This window comes from Terrapene carolina, unplaced genomic scaffold (genome assembly GCF_002925995.2).
Source record: "Terrapene carolina triunguis isolate 2854851 unplaced genomic scaffold, T_m_triunguis-2.0 Scaffold130, whole genome shotgun sequence".
Taxonomy (NCBI): domain Eukaryota; kingdom Metazoa; phylum Chordata; order Testudines; family Emydidae; genus Terrapene; species Terrapene triunguis.
Genome location: NW_020664481.1, coordinates 20,741,781 through 20,759,913, shown reverse-complemented (window position 1 = coordinate 20,759,913; position 18,133 = coordinate 20,741,781). Strand labels below are relative to the sequence as shown.

Genomic DNA, 18,133 nt, shown 5'->3' with positions numbered 1-18,133 from the left:
CAGGTATTCGGCGGCAATTCGGCGGACGGTCCCTCACTCCACCTGGGGGCGAGGGCCCGCCCGGCGGGGGGGCGGCGGGGCGCGGGGGCGCGGTTTTTTTTTTTTTTTTTTTTTAGCTGCTTGGGGCGGCCAAAACCCTGGAGCCGGCCCTGCCAAGAGAGCCCAGGTTGGCTAGGGCTCACTTCTCCTGTCACACTGATGTAATTCATGGCCTTCAGTGGCATTCAAACAAGGGTAAGGCGCCCAACTCTGATTGCAAGTCAACGGGGGTTGGGCATCTCAGCCCAGCTGTGTTGTAGGAAATCTCCCTCATTGTGTGTAGGTCGCACTGCAGGGTCACTTCCCCGAGAGGGGGTGTCAAATCTGATTTCTGCTTATTAAAGTGTTCCCACTCCAATGCAGTCCGTCCCTGGGACTTTATTCTCTACTTTATCCATTGTTGGGACTTTATTCTCTACTCGATCCCTGTTGTATTTTTAGGGAGAGATTTTCAAAGGTACACATGGCAAGTAGGCACTGAAAGGCAATGGGAATTAGGACCCAAGTTGTCAAAGAGATTTAGGCACCTAAGTCCCAAAGATTTCCATGGGGCATCTCTGTACCTTTGAGGATCAAGGCCTAGGTGCCTGACAGCCGTATGTGCCTTTAGCGATTTCCCCCGTATGTGCTGTGTAATCGCATCATGCACAAGAGAACTGCCACGAACTCTTACAGTTCCCACAGCATGGCATGGTACCCGTGGGCTCCTTCTTCCTGGCTTTACAGCCCTTGAACTAAGCTTCACAACACTCCGGGGAGACATGCTCGCACAAGAAGCTGGGGAAACTCAGGGGTTAAGCAACGTGTCTGTGTGGTAACAGAGCTTCTACCTTCCCAGCCCACGTCTGGGCCACAAGGCCGGTCTTCCTCTGAAGTGTCAGAGCAGCCTCTCAATCAGCTTTACGCAGCACTTGGAGAGACATTACTTGCCCGACTGTAAATGCCAGGTATAAAATACTGAGATCATCACAACGAACATGCTTCAGCATGGAAAAGGCCAAGGGGTTCTCATTGAAAAAGGGTGGAATGAAATCCCACTCCGGCGTGGCGGGATGCGTTATAAACATTCGTATTGCCACTTCTTTGGAGAGAGTTGCTCAAGAGCCATCCCCATGAGTGGTCCTAGCTACGTAGCAATAAAGACATCTGCCCTCCCTGCCAGCACCAACGTGTGTAGGAGGAAGGATGCATAATGGGTGTATCTGGCCTATGCTTGGGCTCTTTTCATTCAATTCAATAAATTATGCAGGTGACCCCAGACGAGTGCCAATAGGACCCTTAGGCCCCAGTCTGCGGCATCACAAACGGCAGCAAAAAGTCACGTCCAAAAAAGTTTGTACATGATTTTCCATCTGCCTCCCACTGGAGAGCCTTATTGTGCACATTCCCACGCACAGGCCCCTGTGCAGACAAAAGACACACGTGCATGTGTGTGTTAATAGCCAGGGACTATTGGGGACATGCAGAAGGCTGCCATCCCCTAAGAAATGAAACATTAAATTACAGAGAGGTAGTGTGGCCGAGCATCTAGTGTGCTGGGACTCAGAGGAGCTAGATTTGAGTCACCCCTGTGCCTCAGTTTCCCCAGCTGTAACATGGGGACAATGATGCTGACCTCCTTTGTGATCCATGGATGAAAAGTGCGAGGTAAAATTATTGTGTTAGCGTGTGAGAAATTGAGAGCGATCGTGTCCTTATGCACATACGCACAGGGGCAGAGTTAAGGTGGTCCCTGCAGGTGTGCCACTACCATTTCCCAGCATCTGGGTGCTGAACCCTGAAACTGTCGTGTTTTCTTAATATTATTTCTGGTGAGCATTTAGCAAAGGCTCCATTGCGAACACTAGCCCAGAAACACGGGGGGGGGAGGAGTGGGTCCTTCGCTGTTACAATCATTTCCTTCTTGTGCCAGTCTCCCAGGTACCACCTCAGCTCATGCCCGAGGCTCATTAGTAGGATTCCCACCGGATCTCATGCCAGTCCCCGTACCAAGTGATTGTTAATTAATTTATTAGCTTCACACACAACTGGCTTCGGAGGCTGAATTACAGCCCTGTGATTAAACGTGGAAAAACTGAACTCGGTGAAAGGGCATGGATCACGCACAAGCCAATTATTAGTCTATACTGGTATTACTGGAGTGCCTAGGAGCCCTCGTTATGGGCCTGGACCACGCTGTCCAGCACTAGATGCTGTACAAACACCAAACAGGAGATCCTGCCCCACAGAGCTGACACACTATGCTGAAGGTTGCACGCCCAGCTGCCTTTACTCACTTATTTCATGCAGGATCGTGTTGCCTTGGCTGGCGTGAAATGAGCCCCAGTAGGTTCCAGCACATTGTCCCATAGCTGCCCGGGCTCTACCAGGGCTCACCGGAGCTTCTCCAGTACAGCGAGGCACCATCGCTGAGACAACACCCAGGGAGCAGAGCTGTTGTGCAGGTGTCATTTTTTTCCATTGCCACATTTGTTTAGGGTTCTGGGTGTCAAAGACCCTTGCGCTTGCTCAATCAGGGGGCATTTGTACACGTGCACTCATGGGGTCATGGCACGTGCAAAAGAATGGTAAGAGGAGCAGCTCCTACATCTGATTCCCATTGGCAGGCGTTCAGCCCTGTGGTGAATTACACAATACAGAACCCTGGAGAGCCGCGATACAAAAGGAGGAAGATGCACATTTGCGTGGGTGTCTGCACTGCATGTTCAGAACGTGCCACTAACAACCAACAGCACTGAGGGGAAAAGAGTTCCCAACCCTCAGTGTGGGGAGAGCTGCAGTGCAAAGTGTGCACGTACACACACACACCCCTCCCTTCAATTTCATTAAGAGCAAACAGGAAGAACGGTCTATGCCAACCTGGCTCTGGGTACTAGCTAGAGCTCTGTTGCTCTAGCATCCTTGAGCAGTGAGGCAGAACTACGACTGCTGACAATGTTGTTATGAAGGCCTTGACTGTCAAATACATATGGAGGGGCTTTCCCCGGCGGGAAACGTATGTATCCAAGCAACACGCAGAAGCGACAATGCAGCAAGTTTCAAACTAGGTGGGAAAATTTCTTTTAGCCTGAAAAGGGTTGTCTCGTTCATGGCGGTGGGTCAAATTATTTGCATGCCAGTGTGTGTGGAATCTCTGATTGATCAATATGCCCCCCCGCTCCTGTAGAGAGCTGCACCCCCTTACCAGACCACCCCCTTCCAGTACTGTGCACAGCAGCAGCCTCAGTTTCCTTATCTGCTGCTCCCTCCATTCTCCAGCATTTTTCTGGGGTGCTGCGACTTAGGCTCCCAGCTCAGTCACCTACAGATCCACCCCTTCCAGGCCCTTGGTTCAAAACACGTCTTGAGCAACATACCCATAAACTCTTCCCTTTCCTCCAGGGAGATCTGCTAGGGACCCACCCCTGGACTTACCATCTTGATCTTTCACAGGGAGCCCTCCACCCACCCCTGCTCTCTTTGCCTGTCCCCTTGCAACTGAGAAGGGCTCTTCTTTTTAAGCCTCTCCCTGAAATCCTGTTTCCAGCTCCAGGTGTCTGCCTTTGGGCTAATTGGTCCTTCAGTGTAGGCTATTAACCCCTTCCTGGCTTGCACAGAGGCTTGTAGGCCCCATTATGCTAGATCCCTTGAATCTTGTTAGCAGCCTAAGCACTGAACCATATTTCCTCTCTAAAATCTGGCCTCATGTTTATTCCTTACCCCTCCCTGATGCTCCAGGGATGGGAAAGGGAGAATAGACTCCAGTCCCCAGAGTTCATTTGCCCATGCTGCTCAAGGAATGGAAACCCACTGAGCGCGTCCCCTGCTTCTAATTCAGAATCCACGTCCAGTGGCCCATGAGCGGTCAGCTAGGCCAGTGGCTTGGCTCAGCTGACAAGGGGTTCTGGATCTGACATCATTGCACTGTGGTGTGGAGGAGCTGGGAACTTGGGACTGACAGAACATGCAGTGTTGCCAACTCTCATGGTGTTATGGCAAGTCTCAAGCTATTTGAGATTTTTCTTAAAGCCCCAGCTCCTGGGCTCATGTGATGAGGTGAGACTCTCAGCTTTCCATTTTTATTTTTGTAAAAGTTCCTTTCTTGTGCTCGGGGTTGGGGGGGAAGAGCTTGTCAACGTGCCCCCTGATGACTGGGACACCAAAACACATAGAAAAGGAACCCGGCATTTATTATTTTTCTTCAATTCTCATGAGTTTTAAGCCAACCTTATGATTTGGGGGAACTGACTCTTGATTTCTGACTGACTGGAGATGGTAATACTGCTTTGGCGAAGGGCTGTTGGAAAGGTACCTACATTCAGGGCTCACATATGGTCTTTCCTGCAAGAAGCCACGAGCGCTGGCAAGGAAACGTCGAACCTATCACTTTCCTGGGCCAGGGGACATAGGGGCATCATAGACGTGACAGCATCTGGGTGCTCGATGGGCTGGAATGCAAGGGGCACATCTTCCCCAGGCGCTTCTAGCCCTCTGACCCACTGAGCAGCATCGACCTTAGACCCGAGGCAGAGGGCACGTTTATTGCCAGACGCTTAGAAGAGAGGAGATTTAGGGGCTCAGATGGGATTGTGGCTCCACAACGACAGGAGAGGAACCCTCAGAACCACCCCGAGATGGGTCAGGATTCAGGAAAGGAGAACGCCAGCTCTGAGTTTTGGGGTGAGCTGTCTGTCACTCATCAGCCAGGAACCTTGTATCAGTGAGTTTGCTCTGCAGAGGTGCAGGAAGGATTGTGAAGTTTTCAGATAGGAAATGACACTTCCATTGCCTAATTTAAACCTCGGAGCACAGGGCTGGAGGTAGAGCCAGAGAGAGAGAGGAAGCAGGACGGCGCAGAGAAGGGTGTGGATAGAAAGAGAAACTTACAAGAGAGGCGAATGGTGAATCTGCTGCACAGCATGAAATGCTCCTTCATGGTGACAGCCCTGAGCCTCCTGCCACTGCTGGGTGAGTAGAAGAGAAGGTGCTGGTGGGGGAAAGCCACCCACTGTGTGTGTGTGTCGCCTGCAGATGCCTTGGGTGCTTTCCTGTGCTTTGGCCTAGTGGATCTGGGGCTTTGAGAAAGAAAAGGAAAAAGTGCCCCCCCCCCTTAACGAACTGTTTACCCACTGGACTGCAGTGACGGTTTAACCAGTGGGACAGACACTTACATTTGAAAGGCCAATGTGATCAGCTGAGGGCTAGGAATGGGAAGAGAGATGATTTCCCCTAAGTCTATTGCTCTCTTTGGGCTAGATTGACTTGGGCATATGTTGCATTGCAGCCCATCGGGGGCCTGCCCTCTCATCACGTGACCAAGTTTGGCTTGTTGTCTGACTCTAGTGCCAGTCCCCTGGTGTCTGCCGGGGAGCAGCTGGTGGGGTGATTTTTGTGCTTCCTGCATTGTCCTGGGTAGGGCAGGTTGGGAACCAACATCATGAGCATTCGCCCAATCCAATGGAAAGGGGTCGCCTGCCACAGCCTGTTGTATGCTGAGTATACTGGCTACATCCCAGGAGGCCAGATCTGCTTTACGGCCGAATGATGGGGGAGGGGAGGTCTCAAACACCTCTGCTGGGCTGGCAGATGTCCCTGGAACACCACACATTAGCCAGAGCTGGGGAATCCTGCCAGAAGTATCTATGCGAATATGTTCCAAAGATAATCTGAGCATTCACTGTGGGGCGAGCCAGCACCCACTGCACTCACTGGGTGTCTTTTCAGGGACTCCAAGTGGGGTAGGATCGAGCAAACACTCGCGCCACATACAAGCAACTGACATGAACATGAAAATCCGTTAACCCTTGGCGCCCGGATTCCCAGCCCAACTAGTGCCAACGGGAGGGAACCGGTCGAGGGAGGGAGGGAGGTGGGGAAAGAAATGAAGGCGAGGAGGAGGAGGAGAGAGAGGACAAGATAGATTGAAGCTGGCTCCAGTGTTGTGGGAGCGAGGAAGCGCTGAGTGATGCAATGGCTCTTCCGCTGGGTCACATGCATTGTGGTGATGATCTTTTCCCTCCTCTGATGCCACTCACTGACCCTGGTGGTTTTGTCCGTTTCCCTTTTGTTCCAGACTGCATCAGAGGAAAAGAGAGCTGCAAGGGTGAGTCCCCTCCTCTGCTGAACCGGGCCGCGTGCTCTGGGGCTGGGCTGCAGGTGCAGATCCCTGTGAGGCTTGCTAAGGATGAATTCCAGGGGACCTCCTTCTGCCTCTGCTTTCCATTTTCCTTCCTCCGCCGAGGCGAGAGTGCCTTAAACAGCCACCCAACCCAGCCCTCCTCCCCAACCCTGCACCCTCAGCTCCCATGACCCAACGAGCCAACCACCTCCTGTCTCTGCGCTGCCCCTAGGCACTGCCAGGGCTGGGCTGATGAGGGAGGGTAACCACAGCTACCCCTGTTCATACAGACTCCACTGCATCCTGTGGGAGACAGGGCCACAGCCTCGTAGAGTGGGCTGAGGAAGGAGGCCCTCAGTCAATCCGGGCTGTGCTACTGATCTGCTGTGTGATGTGGGCAAGTCACTTCATCTCCGTTTCCCCGTCTGCCAATGGTGACGAGACTAGTGACCCACCTTCCTCTCCTGGGTGCTGTAGGATTAATTATCCAATGTCTGTACAGGGCTAGGAAGATATAAAACTCTATCACATACTAAGTACTGCTAGGAAAACTCTCCTTCATATTCAGCCCACATTGCTATTGTCTCACTTTCACCCATGACTCCTGGTTATACCCTTATCCCACCCGAATGGCCCCTTCGCCCATGCTGGGCCCTGTTCCATGGGCTCACCCCAGATGTTCCTAAAAGCCTGGGAGATGCTTTAAGTGCCTAGCTGTAGGCTGCTCACACAGGTTTATTGGTAGAACCACATCCCATTCAGGGATTTATGTCCAGGGAATTCCATCTGATCATTAACCAGGCCACTGCCACCAAACCTCCCTGGTGTGACATGGGCCTGGTGCAGCCTCCGTGAAGGGCTGACATTCAGGGTCGTTTGGATCTGGATGTTTGGTTTGGACCCATCTCCGGCTAGAATCGTGTGCCCCATGATCTGCCTTCATTTGCAAGAGCCCGAAAGCTGCTCTATGTCAGGTCTCGTGCTGAGATGATTCTCTCTCTCCATTGCCAAGTTGCAATGCAATTAGATTGGTCCCATGGGACCAAGGCACAAAGGAAGAGCGCCCAGATCACAGGCTAGGCGTGAGGAAAGTCTGCCTGAAGTACGAGGAGATGCTGTTGCTGCAGACAGAAGGGCGGGTGAGGAACCCAGCTTCCAAACCTGAGCTCCCCCCTGCAGCAAAAGTAGATCCCAGGGGAGGGCAGAGACAGTGCGTCTTGTGTTGCTCTCAAGAGTCTCTCCTTCCACCTGGCCAGCCCAGGGGCTGTGCTGCTGCTGTACTGGCAGGCTCCCGAGCGAGCCAGATCTCGAGAGCTGGCATGGGTGCCAAGGGGTGGAATAAAGAGGAAAATGGACGGCCGGATCCCAGAGGGAGGGAGAGAGACCAAAAGGAAGTAGGTGTCACTCCTTTGACATCAGAGGCGTTGCAGGTGTTCGCGCTGGGGTGAATCCAGCTCAGAGCATCTGGGCAGGTCTCTTGGATGCACAGGACAATCCAACACAGGGGACAGGCTCTGAGCCACTGTCAGATTCCTCTGGCCATGCAATGAAAGCTAGGCAAAGGACTGCCCATGCTCACAGATCGCATCCCGGCACAACTAACCAGCCTCCCGCTGCTCCCCTGTGAGGTGCCCAGCTGCAGCCCCTCTGAGCCCCTGAATTAACATTGGGTGGGGGCATCTTGGTTCTTCTCTAGCCCATTCATTTCAGGCAGTCACAGCCCCCTGGACACTGTTCGTTGCTCACTTTCCTTTCTTCCCGGTAACCCTGGGTTTCCAAATTGCTCCCCGCACGCTCCCTGACGGCCAGAGGGTGAGCAGGATGCGGGGAGACCTGGGAACACCCCCACTGCTGTGTTTGCGTCCCTCAGCTTTGCAGGAAGAACCCAGGGGGGACTCTCACACCAGCTGCTGTGACATCGGCCTGATCAATGGAGGTTTATCAATACAACCGGAGTCAGTCAACAAAATCACAAGCATCCCCCCATTGTGTGATAAGCTGGAGAAGGAGGCCAACGCCTTCTGCAAATGTGTGATGGACGAGATCCACAGGTACGAGGGCGCGCACACGGGGAATGAGAGCGTCACCCGGGCAGGGCTCTGTTGAAGAAGGTCCCTCATGGCTAAGGGAGAGGGGCAGGCCAGTGCCACAGCAGCTAACCCAGGATTCCCCCACATCCTGGCCCAGGAGGGAGGACCCTGGCCCAGCAGGAAAGGGCTCATCCTTTGGCCAGAGGGGGTCTATGCCAGAGTTTCCCCCAGCCCACACCAGGACAAAGGAGTCTGTCAGTCCCAGAGTTTGCCTTGTGCTGAGGTGAAGAGTCCGTGACCTCCCACACTGGGAAGGGTTATTCCCATAGTCCACACCAGCCAGGCTCTTTTCTGGCTCTCTTCCCTCCTCCCCATTAGCTTAAACATGCCTAGGAAGCACTTCCCTGGCCTCAGCATCCTGGGGCATAGGACACTTAGTCCATAGCGGCCATTTCCTGCCTCGCAAGAGCAGCTGTGAGCCTCCGGCAGCTGCACCCCCTCCACCAGTTCTCAGCCTGTCCCTCCTCCCATTGCAGGTTCTGGCCTGCCTTCGAGGAGTACCTCATCAGGGAAGATGTGAATGAGAGCGTCATAGACTTAAACAAGACAAAGGCGCGGGTCCAGAACGTGAGCACCTCCATCGCCCACGATCTCGTCTTCACGATCACGCCGAATGAGGTAGCAAACACCTTCCTTCCAAAATGGCAGCATCGTCTCCTTCTGAGCAGGGGCGAAATAAATCATTGGGCCTCTAGCCTCTCAGTCAGACACCCCAGGGCCGCCATGTTGAGTTAACCCCTGCTGGTGCACTGCAAGCCATGATGCAGCCCCGTGCTTCTTCAGAGCCCATGTTTGCAGCTGCAATAGAGCTGTGAAGAAAACATCCTCTTGAAAACACCACTAGAGAAGGTGGGGGATGCTGGCAGCGTTATCTCGCTATCTGTAGCTCTTACATTCACCGCCATGGCTGGTGTGTGCCAAGTTAGTTGAGCAAACGTAGGGTGCTGGAGTCCTTCTTATCTGAAAGAACTTCCTTCTTCTCACAGAGGTTACACCCTGCCTGTGTGGCAACAGCTAGGCTGCAATGTTCTCTAGTGGCTAGAGTGGAGAACTGAGCGTCAGAACTCCTGGGTTCTCGGCCCAGCTCTGCCACAGATGCTCTGAGTCACTTCCTGTTTCTGTCTTCAGTTTCCCCGAATAATATCCACCTCACGGGGGCTTCACTAGTGTTTGTGGATCCTGAGATGGAAGGTGCTCTAGAAGAACAAGGCATTTTGTTAGCAAATAATAATCAACTATTATTGTTCCACGGCATAGGTCCCCAGGGAGCTAGACACAAGTGTGAAGGGAAAGGTGAGCAACATAAGACTCCCCAGGGGACTATTTCAGTCCTTTCACAATGAGACAGACTACGTCAAAGTGGCAGTGCTGGTGCTTGACGTTGGAGAAGTGAGCATGTTTAAGGTAAGCGTTGCCGTAACAGTCAGAGCAGAGGTTCAGCTGATCTCTTAGCCATCCTGCCTCCGGCCCTGAGCAATCCCCGATTCTTCAGAGGAAAGCGAACGCCCCCATCATGCACCTCACTGATCAGGCGGTGTTGAATAGGGAGGGGAAAATGGTGGGGATCAGATTATGCCTGGCATCATGAGGGTACATTGTCCTTATGAAGTAGGCACTGATCCATGAGAGCCACGCCTTGATTCCACAGCTGATGCTGAGAGGCATAAAGGCCAGGTGACTGAATTAACTCCTTTGTGGCCATACAGAGTCTTGTAGGACCCATGGCAGCGCAAGAGCTGCAGTGTGATGCTGCAGCCCTCGGTGGGGCAGCAGCAGCCGCAGGGAAACAAGCCTAGGACTGCTGGATCTAAAGGCATGAACCTCGACTACCTGAGCTAAAGGATCCAGCCCTGTTAGACAAGTGGGCTCATCAACCGCTGAGTCTCCACTAGAGGGAGACAGAGCACTGCGCTAAGTGGGTACGGGTTCTACTGCCCTTGGGAGCTTGGGGTCCTCAAGCGTACAGACTAACTGTGGCCATGGAACGATGCCAATGTCCCGCAGGACCCGGACCAGACAGGCACCATGCTAGACAACGTCACGGTCAGTGTGAAAGTGGGAGGCAGGCAAATCGCTGGACTCAGCGACTGTGTAGAACTCACCTTCTCCCACGGACGACTGCCCCAGGTAAGCCAGCCTTCCGCTCCCCTCTCCTCTCCGCCTCACCGAGGGAGGCCACCCTGCTCACTAACCCGCTCTGTCTTTGCAGAACGTGCCCGTTCAGTGCGTCTTCTGGGACACCAAGAAAGGTACGTGAAGCGGAGGGCCTCGGCAGGACTGAGAATAGACACTAGCTTCACCCAGGGAGCGCAGGCAGACCCTGGAACAGCCCAGGAGAGGCTCGAGATGAGAGCAGGAAAAGCCTTGCAGAGACAAGTCACGCAGCCAGAAAGGACTGCACCTTGGGCCTACCAGGGTGGGACTAGATCAGCGGGACCCTGCTGACCTGCCAACCCCTCTGTGCTGAGAGCTAGGAGCAATGGGGCAGTGCCCGCCTGCCTCTTCACCTCTGTGGAACGCCTGCGCCCTCCAGCGCCGAGGCTTGTCTGGAAGGCAACACGGGCACCCTTGTGTCCGGGAATGCTGTGGGCGCCGGCGCTCACTCAGAATTGGTTGCTTGATGTGTTTGGCCTTTTGTGTGTTTTAACTGCAATTGCTCACAAATTCGAAGTGCCCGGTCCTGGGCCTGTTCCTGTTCAACGGCTTGGGGGCAGGCCCAAGGGCAGGCAGGAACCACTAGAGCCAATGTATTGTTAGAATAATCCCCAGAGAGGCCTCTGGTAAGCAGATCTCAGAATTTACCTGTAGCCAGGTGAGCAATACAGGAACCCCCACAGAAATACCAGCCCGTGCACAGGTATCTAATGAGGGGAGGAGCCCCTCATCTGTGCCTGAAGATGTATTTCACATTTAATAACTTAATGTCCAGGCTCTGGTTGTGCCAGAGGCTGTCACATGGTATATGTCCTTTGTTCTCATAGGCTAGACAGACACCAACCTATATACGTATATGTCCCCCATCAGTGTCGCATCTGAGCCTATACCATGGTCTTTGCAAGCCATGGCAAACGAGCCCTTCGTCCCACCCCCATGTCCGTTCCTTCACTATCCCCTTCCCAAACCGGAGGCTTTACACTGTCTCTTCAAGCTGTGCTTTGAGATCTCCCGGGCACTCACAGGGCCATTTTGCTGCCGTTTCACATTGGTGGCTGTTACAATCAGTGTGCAGCGAGGATTGAGGATGTGCTTGGTTTCCACTCCATAGCTTCTCCGTGTGAATTTTTCAGGCAAGCGTGGAGGATGGAACACATCTGGCTGCCTCACCATACCCAGAGACAGAGAGACCATGTGCTGCTGTGATCACCTGACCTTCTTCACCCTCTTAATGGTATCACGTATACCCTGTACCTACTGCTTTTAGTTTGGCTTCTGCTGCCTGCTCCATCCTGAGCCCCAGAGGCCGGGTTCAATCTGCGCTGGAGCTGTTCCATATATGAACTGTACGCTTACACCTCATCTGAGGCCTGTAGAAAGTCAGCCCAGCGCCAGGGACAAAGCTGGGCTCCACCTCTCCAAGCCCCTGGTCTCTAATCAGCAACAAACCCAATCCAGCACCTTCAGTGGCTGGATGGCAGATGGGGACGTTCTCCAGCTAAGCATCTGGCCTGCAATACCAAAGCAGAGAGACTCAAATTCTCTTCTCCCAGCCTGAGGTGCTGCCCAGTCATTTCTGTCCATGGCAACCTTAGCTAATCCCCGCTCCTCCTTCTCCCATCTTTCCAGGGCATGGCCGGAGTGACTGGTCTGCTCAGAACCACGGCTCTCCTTTTGTGCTGCGCTTCGCCGGGTAGCCTGACAAGCTCTCTCACACTTCCACTCCCCTTCTCCTCACCCAGGGGCTTTGCAAGCTGGGCCTGCAGCAACAGCCCCCCCCTTTAGTCCCCACCCAGCCCTGCCCGGAAGCTCCCAGCGGCTCCAGCAGGTTGTTAAGCTGCCTGTGTTCTCATGTTCTCTGCTGTCACACCAGCCCGCGCCTGTGGTAACCCAGCGCCTGTGTGTGTGTTTGACAGACTCCGTCCCTAGACAACATCGCAGCCCAGATGTTATTAACTATCGCAAACGTCGGCTGCGGGATTTCCGTGTTCTTCTCAGCCCTCACCATCGGCCTGTACTTTGCTCTAAGGTAGGACACCTCCAGCTTCTCCCTCAGGCCCTCTCTGGGTGTTCCTGGCATCCCCACCCTCCCACCGGAGCCTGGAGCTGGGCGAAGGCAGAGTCTATGGGCCAAGTTCAGCCCAAGTTCAAACTGGTGCAGTTCCAGCGACTTCACTGGTTGTAACATCTGCTTTCACTAGGGCTGAGACTGGCCCCAAATCCCCCAGGGTCAAGGGGAAGGGAAACAAGAACCGTCCATGGTCCTGCATTCCTGAGGCATCTCTCATGCCGCAGTCACCCCCTTGCGAGGGGCAGCCTCTGAGTGGCTCATTTGTCCCCTTCTCTGCCAGTCACTTGGATTGCGGTAGGGCCCAGAGGTTACAACCAGGGACTAGGGGGCCGTTGTGTTGGGCTCCATGCACACACATACCAACAACAAAAGAGTCCCTGACCCAAAGAGCTTCCAGTCTCCTCCCCTCTCATCCTCTCTTCCCCCAGCCGGGTCCTTTGTTTTCCCCTGGGTTCTGCCACGTCTCTCTCTGCTCTGTGTTTCATTAGGAAGTTCTGGAGTTAACGTGTCTCTCGCTCTACATGGCGGGAGCGATTAAATCAACAACCCACATTCATGGGCCTATCTCACCCCCACTTAGGGATGAGAGTATCCGCCCCTTGGTTTCCTAGGAGGCAGTGGGGAATTGGTGCCCTGAGAGCAGCGATGCTCTTTGATGGGTGTCACTCTTTTCCTGAGCTGACTTGGGTCTTCACTGAGCCTCATTTCGCTCTCAGGTTCGTTTACAAAAAATTCAAGTCCAATGACACGGTCAAGATCCATGTGAACCTCACGGGCAGCCTGCTCCTCCTGAACCTGGCCTATCTGCTGAACAGATGGATCTTCAGCCTGGGCCATCTGGGGCTATGCAAGGGCATCGGCGGCTTCACCCACTACTGCCTGCTCTGCTGTTTCACCTGGATGGCCATTGAGGCTTTTCAACTCTACCTGTTGGTCATCAAAGTCACCAACATCTACATGCGGCACTACATGGTGAAGCTGTGCCTCGTCGGCTGGGGTAGGCTGCATCTCCCCCGGGTTGCTAGGGGCTGGATTGTCAGGCTCAACGGTGGGCTCCCTAGCCATGGAGAGCTTAGAGCCAGCTCTTAAAGGGACACAGCCAACCTGTTTGGGATCAAAGTCTGACCTGCCTTAGTAAGAAGGTTAGATCCTCTGGATTTTAAATATCGACCTTTATCAGAGATCAGTCCCACAGCAGCGGTTAACAAGGCACAGCAGCACTGCTGGGAGTGTAGGAGAAGGAGACCAGAGCCCACCCAACCTAAGTCTCCACACGATATCACATCTCCGCAAAATGGCTTCTTAAAACAGTTTGTGTCCGCTGAGATTTGCCTGTTGTCTCAGACCCCGTCTGGACCTGGGCTTAGATGGACAAGAGGTCAGAGCATAAAGGGTACGTCTACACTACCTGCCGGATCGGCGGGTAGTGATCGATCTATCGGGGATCGATTTATCGCCTCTAGTGTAGACGCGATAAATTGATCCCCGATCGCTCTGCCATCGACTCCGGAACTCCACCAGGGCGAGAGGCGGAAGCGGAGTCGACGGGGGAGCGGCGGCCATCGATCCCGTGCCGCGAGGATGTGAAGGAAGTGATTCTAAGTCGATCTAAGATACGTCGACTTCCGCTATGCTATTCTCGTAGCTGAAGTTGCGTATCTTAGATCGATCCCCCCTAGTGTAGACCAGGCCTTAGAAACAGAAAGAAAAAATAGCCCCCCCCCCCGCCCCCAATCTCCCCCTTCCTCAGGCATTCACGGACTCCTCCCTTTGCTTTTTCAGGCTTCCCTGCTCTCGTGGTCACGATCACTGGCAGCATGAACAGCTATGGAAAATACACCATTACGGATATGGCCAACCAGCCCCCCGTCGCCCTGTAAGTTGCACCCTCTCGCCTGGCTCCCTGCGGCGTGGCTTAGCTTAGTGGCTTGGCTTGGGCAAAGCGGGCCCGCTCCTGCTCCTGGGCTGTCTTAGAAAGGAAACTGGACCAATCTTTACTTTGTTCCTCAGCTTCCACCCGCTGTCCAAGGTTCAGCCCTGCAGCGGTGTTAGCAAGCCCACCCCATCCGCTGCAGGGCTGCCCTGGCATAGCCCCAGAGGCGGCGGGGATACGAGGCCAGGGGAAGCTACGCCTCCCCAAACAGACAGCTCGCTGCCTTTGGAGCGCACCGCCGCTGAAAGGGTGGGTGCCCCGGCTGTAGCCTGGCCTGGGCTCCATCTCCCGCTCGTCCTCTTCCCCCACAGCTCTGCCTCTTCCCGTCCCAGCTCCACCTGCATGGGGGCCTCGCAGGAGTGGGGGGGGAAGAGGCACGCGCAAGTGGTGAGTGGACAGCCAGTGAGCAGAGGGACTTCGGGGAGGGGGCTTAGCGAGGCCAGGGTGGAGCATGGGTGGGGCTTCAGGAGGAGGTGGCTGAGCAGAGGTGGGCCTCAGGGGGAGGCTACGGTCCAGGCAAACGCAGCCTCCTCCCAAGGAGGACTCACGCACTGCCCATGCATAGCTCTACGCCCAGACCGTGCCCCAGCTGTGACATGGGGACACCCCCTGCTGTAGAAATGAAAGGGGAAGACCCAGGGCCCAGTAGTGCCTTCCGTGGGCAGCCAAGGCTCCCACGGACCTCAGCGGGCAATTGGGGAAAACAAGGAAAGCAGGATCTGGCCTTCAGCATACGTGCTCCAGACTGCTCCTGGCAGGACCACAGGTCCTAGGGATGGGAGGGGAGGTCGTTCCTAGAGCTTGGCCACTCCTAGGGCTCCACTCCACAGGAAGCCTTTGTTTAAAAGGGCTGCTTGCCCTATCCCAGTACACACCCATTGCCACGTCGCCTGCTGCCGTGCTCGATGGAATTCCCGAGGTGACAGAGTGGGAAGAACGTCACTGCCCACCATCACAGACCAGGGGTGCGCTAGCACCGCAGCATTCCCGACCGCAGGAGATCTGCTCGGCCACCCTGTCAACCTTCCACCCGCACCATCCTTGCCCCCCCTTTCTGAAACCACCTGGCCCTGCCTTCTAGGAGGGTCTCTATGAAGGGGGGTCCCCAGGCTAGGAGAGCCACCTGCGCCGATCCGTACAGGAGCAATTTCTTGGTGTGCTGCCCCATTCCATTGCCTGCCACCCACCCTGCCCACCCCAGCTCTGACAGCATCCCCAGCTGCCCCCCGTCCAGGCTCACTGAGTTGTCCCTTGCAGGTGCTGGATAAACTCCACTCACGTGGTGGTCCATTACATCACCAACTGCAGCTACTTCGGCCTGATCCTCCTCTTCAACACCCTGGTCCTCGTGGTTGTAGCCTGGAAGCTGTTCAGCCTGCAGCGCACCACAGCGGGGAAGGAGGAGAAAATAGAGACCTGGAAGAGAGGCCTCACAGTGCTCGGCCTCTCCTGCCTGCTGGGAGCCACATGGGGGCTGGCCTTCTTCACCTACGGCGCCATGTCCGTGCCTGCAGCCTACCTCTTCACAGTACTGAACTCTCTCCAAGGTCAGGGCACAGCTCCCAGTTAAAGCACCGAGCCAGGCGGCACTGCCTACCAGTGGTGCCCAGGCATTGCCCAGCGGCTGCATGGGCAACTCACCCAAGGCTGGAGGGCCACAGCTATGACTCAGAGTGGACCAGATCACAGCTGCCCTCCCCTTTAATAGAGATGTGACCCCCTAGTGTAACGCCAACAGACAGACCCCGGTCGTCGGCAGGCAGGATCGAACCGGGGACCTCTAGAGCTTAGTGCATGAGCCTATCACATGAGCTAAAAGCCAACTCATTTAACTCTCTCTTTAAGTGGTCTCAGTGCCACTAGATGGGACAGAACGCCACACCCAGGAGGTGTGGGGGTTACACTAGCACTATAGGTAGGATGACCAGACAGCAAGTGTGAAAAATCAGGACAGGGGGTGGGGGGTAATAGGATCCTATATAAGAAAAAGACCCAAAAATCAGGACTGTCCCTATAAAATCAGGACATCTGGTCACCCTAACTATAGGTCCCAAAGAACAATGCTACATCTTGAACTGAATGGAAAGCCATTTGGATCTCTCGTAGCTAGAGCAGTGCATGCTAGGACCTTGCTGCAGGCCCCACTTCCCTATGAGAGGTAGGCAGTTCTGGGGGGCCACGCCTAACCGCACTGTTCTGAGGAGCACTAGAGCTAGAGCGTTGCCTGCCCCAGGAGCGAGGGATGTAGCTCGAAGGGGGCGGGAGGGATGGCACGCCGGTGGCTACCACCCCACCTGCACTCTCCCCCTTTAGCGAAAGACGGAACATTAACAGCGGCTCAGCTGGGGCAAGTGAGTTTAGGAGCTTCCTTCAACATCACCTTGGGCTTGTTGAGGCAGCAGGAGACAGGTGAAATTCCCCCTGGAACGTGGTATGAGCCAATCTCCGCTGTCACCTGTGCACACTAAGAGCTAATGAGGCTAGGTTCAAACTTGTTCTGCTAAAGGTACCTAGGCATTAGCCATAGTGTTCGCTAGCAGGCCAGGTTCCGACGTTTCCACCCCTGACCGAGGCCTCTCTCTCTCTTCCCACAGGTCTCTTCATATTCATCTGGTTCACGGTCCTCTACTATCCAAAGAAAGATGCAACCACATCCTCCTCCGGCAGCGGCAAGAACGTGAAAGTCACCACCGCTTCCCGCAGCTAGCGGTAGCACCAGCTTCTCTTCCAGGCGGGGGGGGGGGGGGGGGGGGGGGGGGAGGAGGAGTTTTGTCTAGCAGTCAGAGCAGGGAACTGGAAGTAAGTGGCCTGAATTCTGTGTCTTGTTCTGAACCTGATGCACTGCGTGAGGATCAGAATAATACCTACTTTACAGATGGGTGAACCATGGCACAGAAAAGTCAAGTTATTTGCTCACAGCTACCTTGCTACGGCTCAGTTTACCCCACTGTGAACTTGGTCTGCCATAAGAGAAACTTCGCTGAGGCCAGCCTCTCTGTCTGATTAAGGGGCCTCGATTACTTGAAGACAGAGCCTAGAGCACTGGCATCTGCCGTACTCCAGCTAGAGCGCTTCAGCTAACGTCCCTGCAGATCATCACAGCTTTCTGGTGGTCTCAGGAATGCCCCTTAGTCACTTAGGCCAAGATCTGCAAGGTATTTAAGCACCTTACTCCCATTGAACTTTACTTCTAAGAAGCTCCCTCTTGAGAGAGAGGGGAATGAGATCTGAACAGAAACTTCTGGGCATAAGCTTGATGGATTCAAGCTCTGTAGCAGCCCCAGTTTTGCCCCTTTAGTTAAGGCAGAAGAGGACCAGGGGCTAGGAATCGAGCCAGCAGGAAAATCTTTCACGTTTCACCCCTGTCCTGCTGAGCTTAGAGTCACTACAGGTTCATGGATGGAGTTTAACCGAGTTACAGCACTATCGGATAAGAGGATTCCAGCCCCCCTTTTGCAGGAATCCCTCTTGCTACATATTAATGGGGAATAAGTTGGCTCCTGGGCACAATTCCCGTTTAGCAGATTCCAACCAACACAGAGAGGTAGAACGCTGCACACATCTCAGAGCTGCAGAGGCTTGATAGGCTGAATTATTTCTCTCATCCCCCCGGAGTTGAAAAAGCAGCTCTTCCATTGATCAGTGGGAACTACATTAGGCACTAGCCCATTCCATCAAAGCGCCTGTCCCCATTTCTAATCCAGGGCACTGTACATATAGAGCTGAGGACTTTTGAATAAACAAGTGAA

The 18,133-nt window shown here is 54.3% G+C and overlaps 1 protein-coding gene across 1 annotated transcript; it reads left to right on the top strand.

The window, feature by feature from the left end:
- The first annotated feature begins 4,906 nt into the window (after positions 1-4,906).
- On the top strand, positions 4,907-17,103 carry ADGRG3 (adhesion G protein-coupled receptor G3). Its single transcript, XM_024219305.2, has 13 exons — positions 4,907-4,986; positions 6,092-6,121; positions 8,007-8,187; positions 8,703-8,844; positions 9,484-9,630; positions 10,231-10,353; positions 10,436-10,475; positions 11,514-11,614; positions 12,297-12,409; positions 13,168-13,448; positions 14,234-14,327; positions 15,642-15,931; positions 16,979-17,103. The coding sequence occupies exons 1-13, from the start codon at positions 4,917-4,919 to the stop codon at positions 17,089-17,091; spliced, it is 1,725 nt and encodes a 574-aa protein (XP_024075073.2). The 5' UTR covers positions 4,907-4,916; the 3' UTR covers positions 17,092-17,103.
- The last annotated feature ends 1,030 nt before the right edge of the window (positions 17,104-18,133 follow it).

What these genes read in the sequence shown, in the direction of transcription:
- ADGRG3 (XM_024219305.2), top strand. Translation starts at nt 4,917, where the DNA reads ATGGTGAATCTGCTGCACAGCATGAAATGCTCCTTCATGGTGACAGCC. An exon ending in CCCACGGACGACTGCCCCAG is followed by an intron (nt 10,354 to 10,435) that starts GTAAGCCAGCCT and finishes CTGTCTTTGCAG; the next exon opens with AACGTGCCCGTTCAGTGCGT. An exon ending in CCTTCTTCACCCTCTTAATG is followed by an intron (nt 11,615 to 12,296) that starts GTATCACGTATA and finishes TGTGTTTGACAG; the next exon opens with ACTCCGTCCCTAGACAACAT.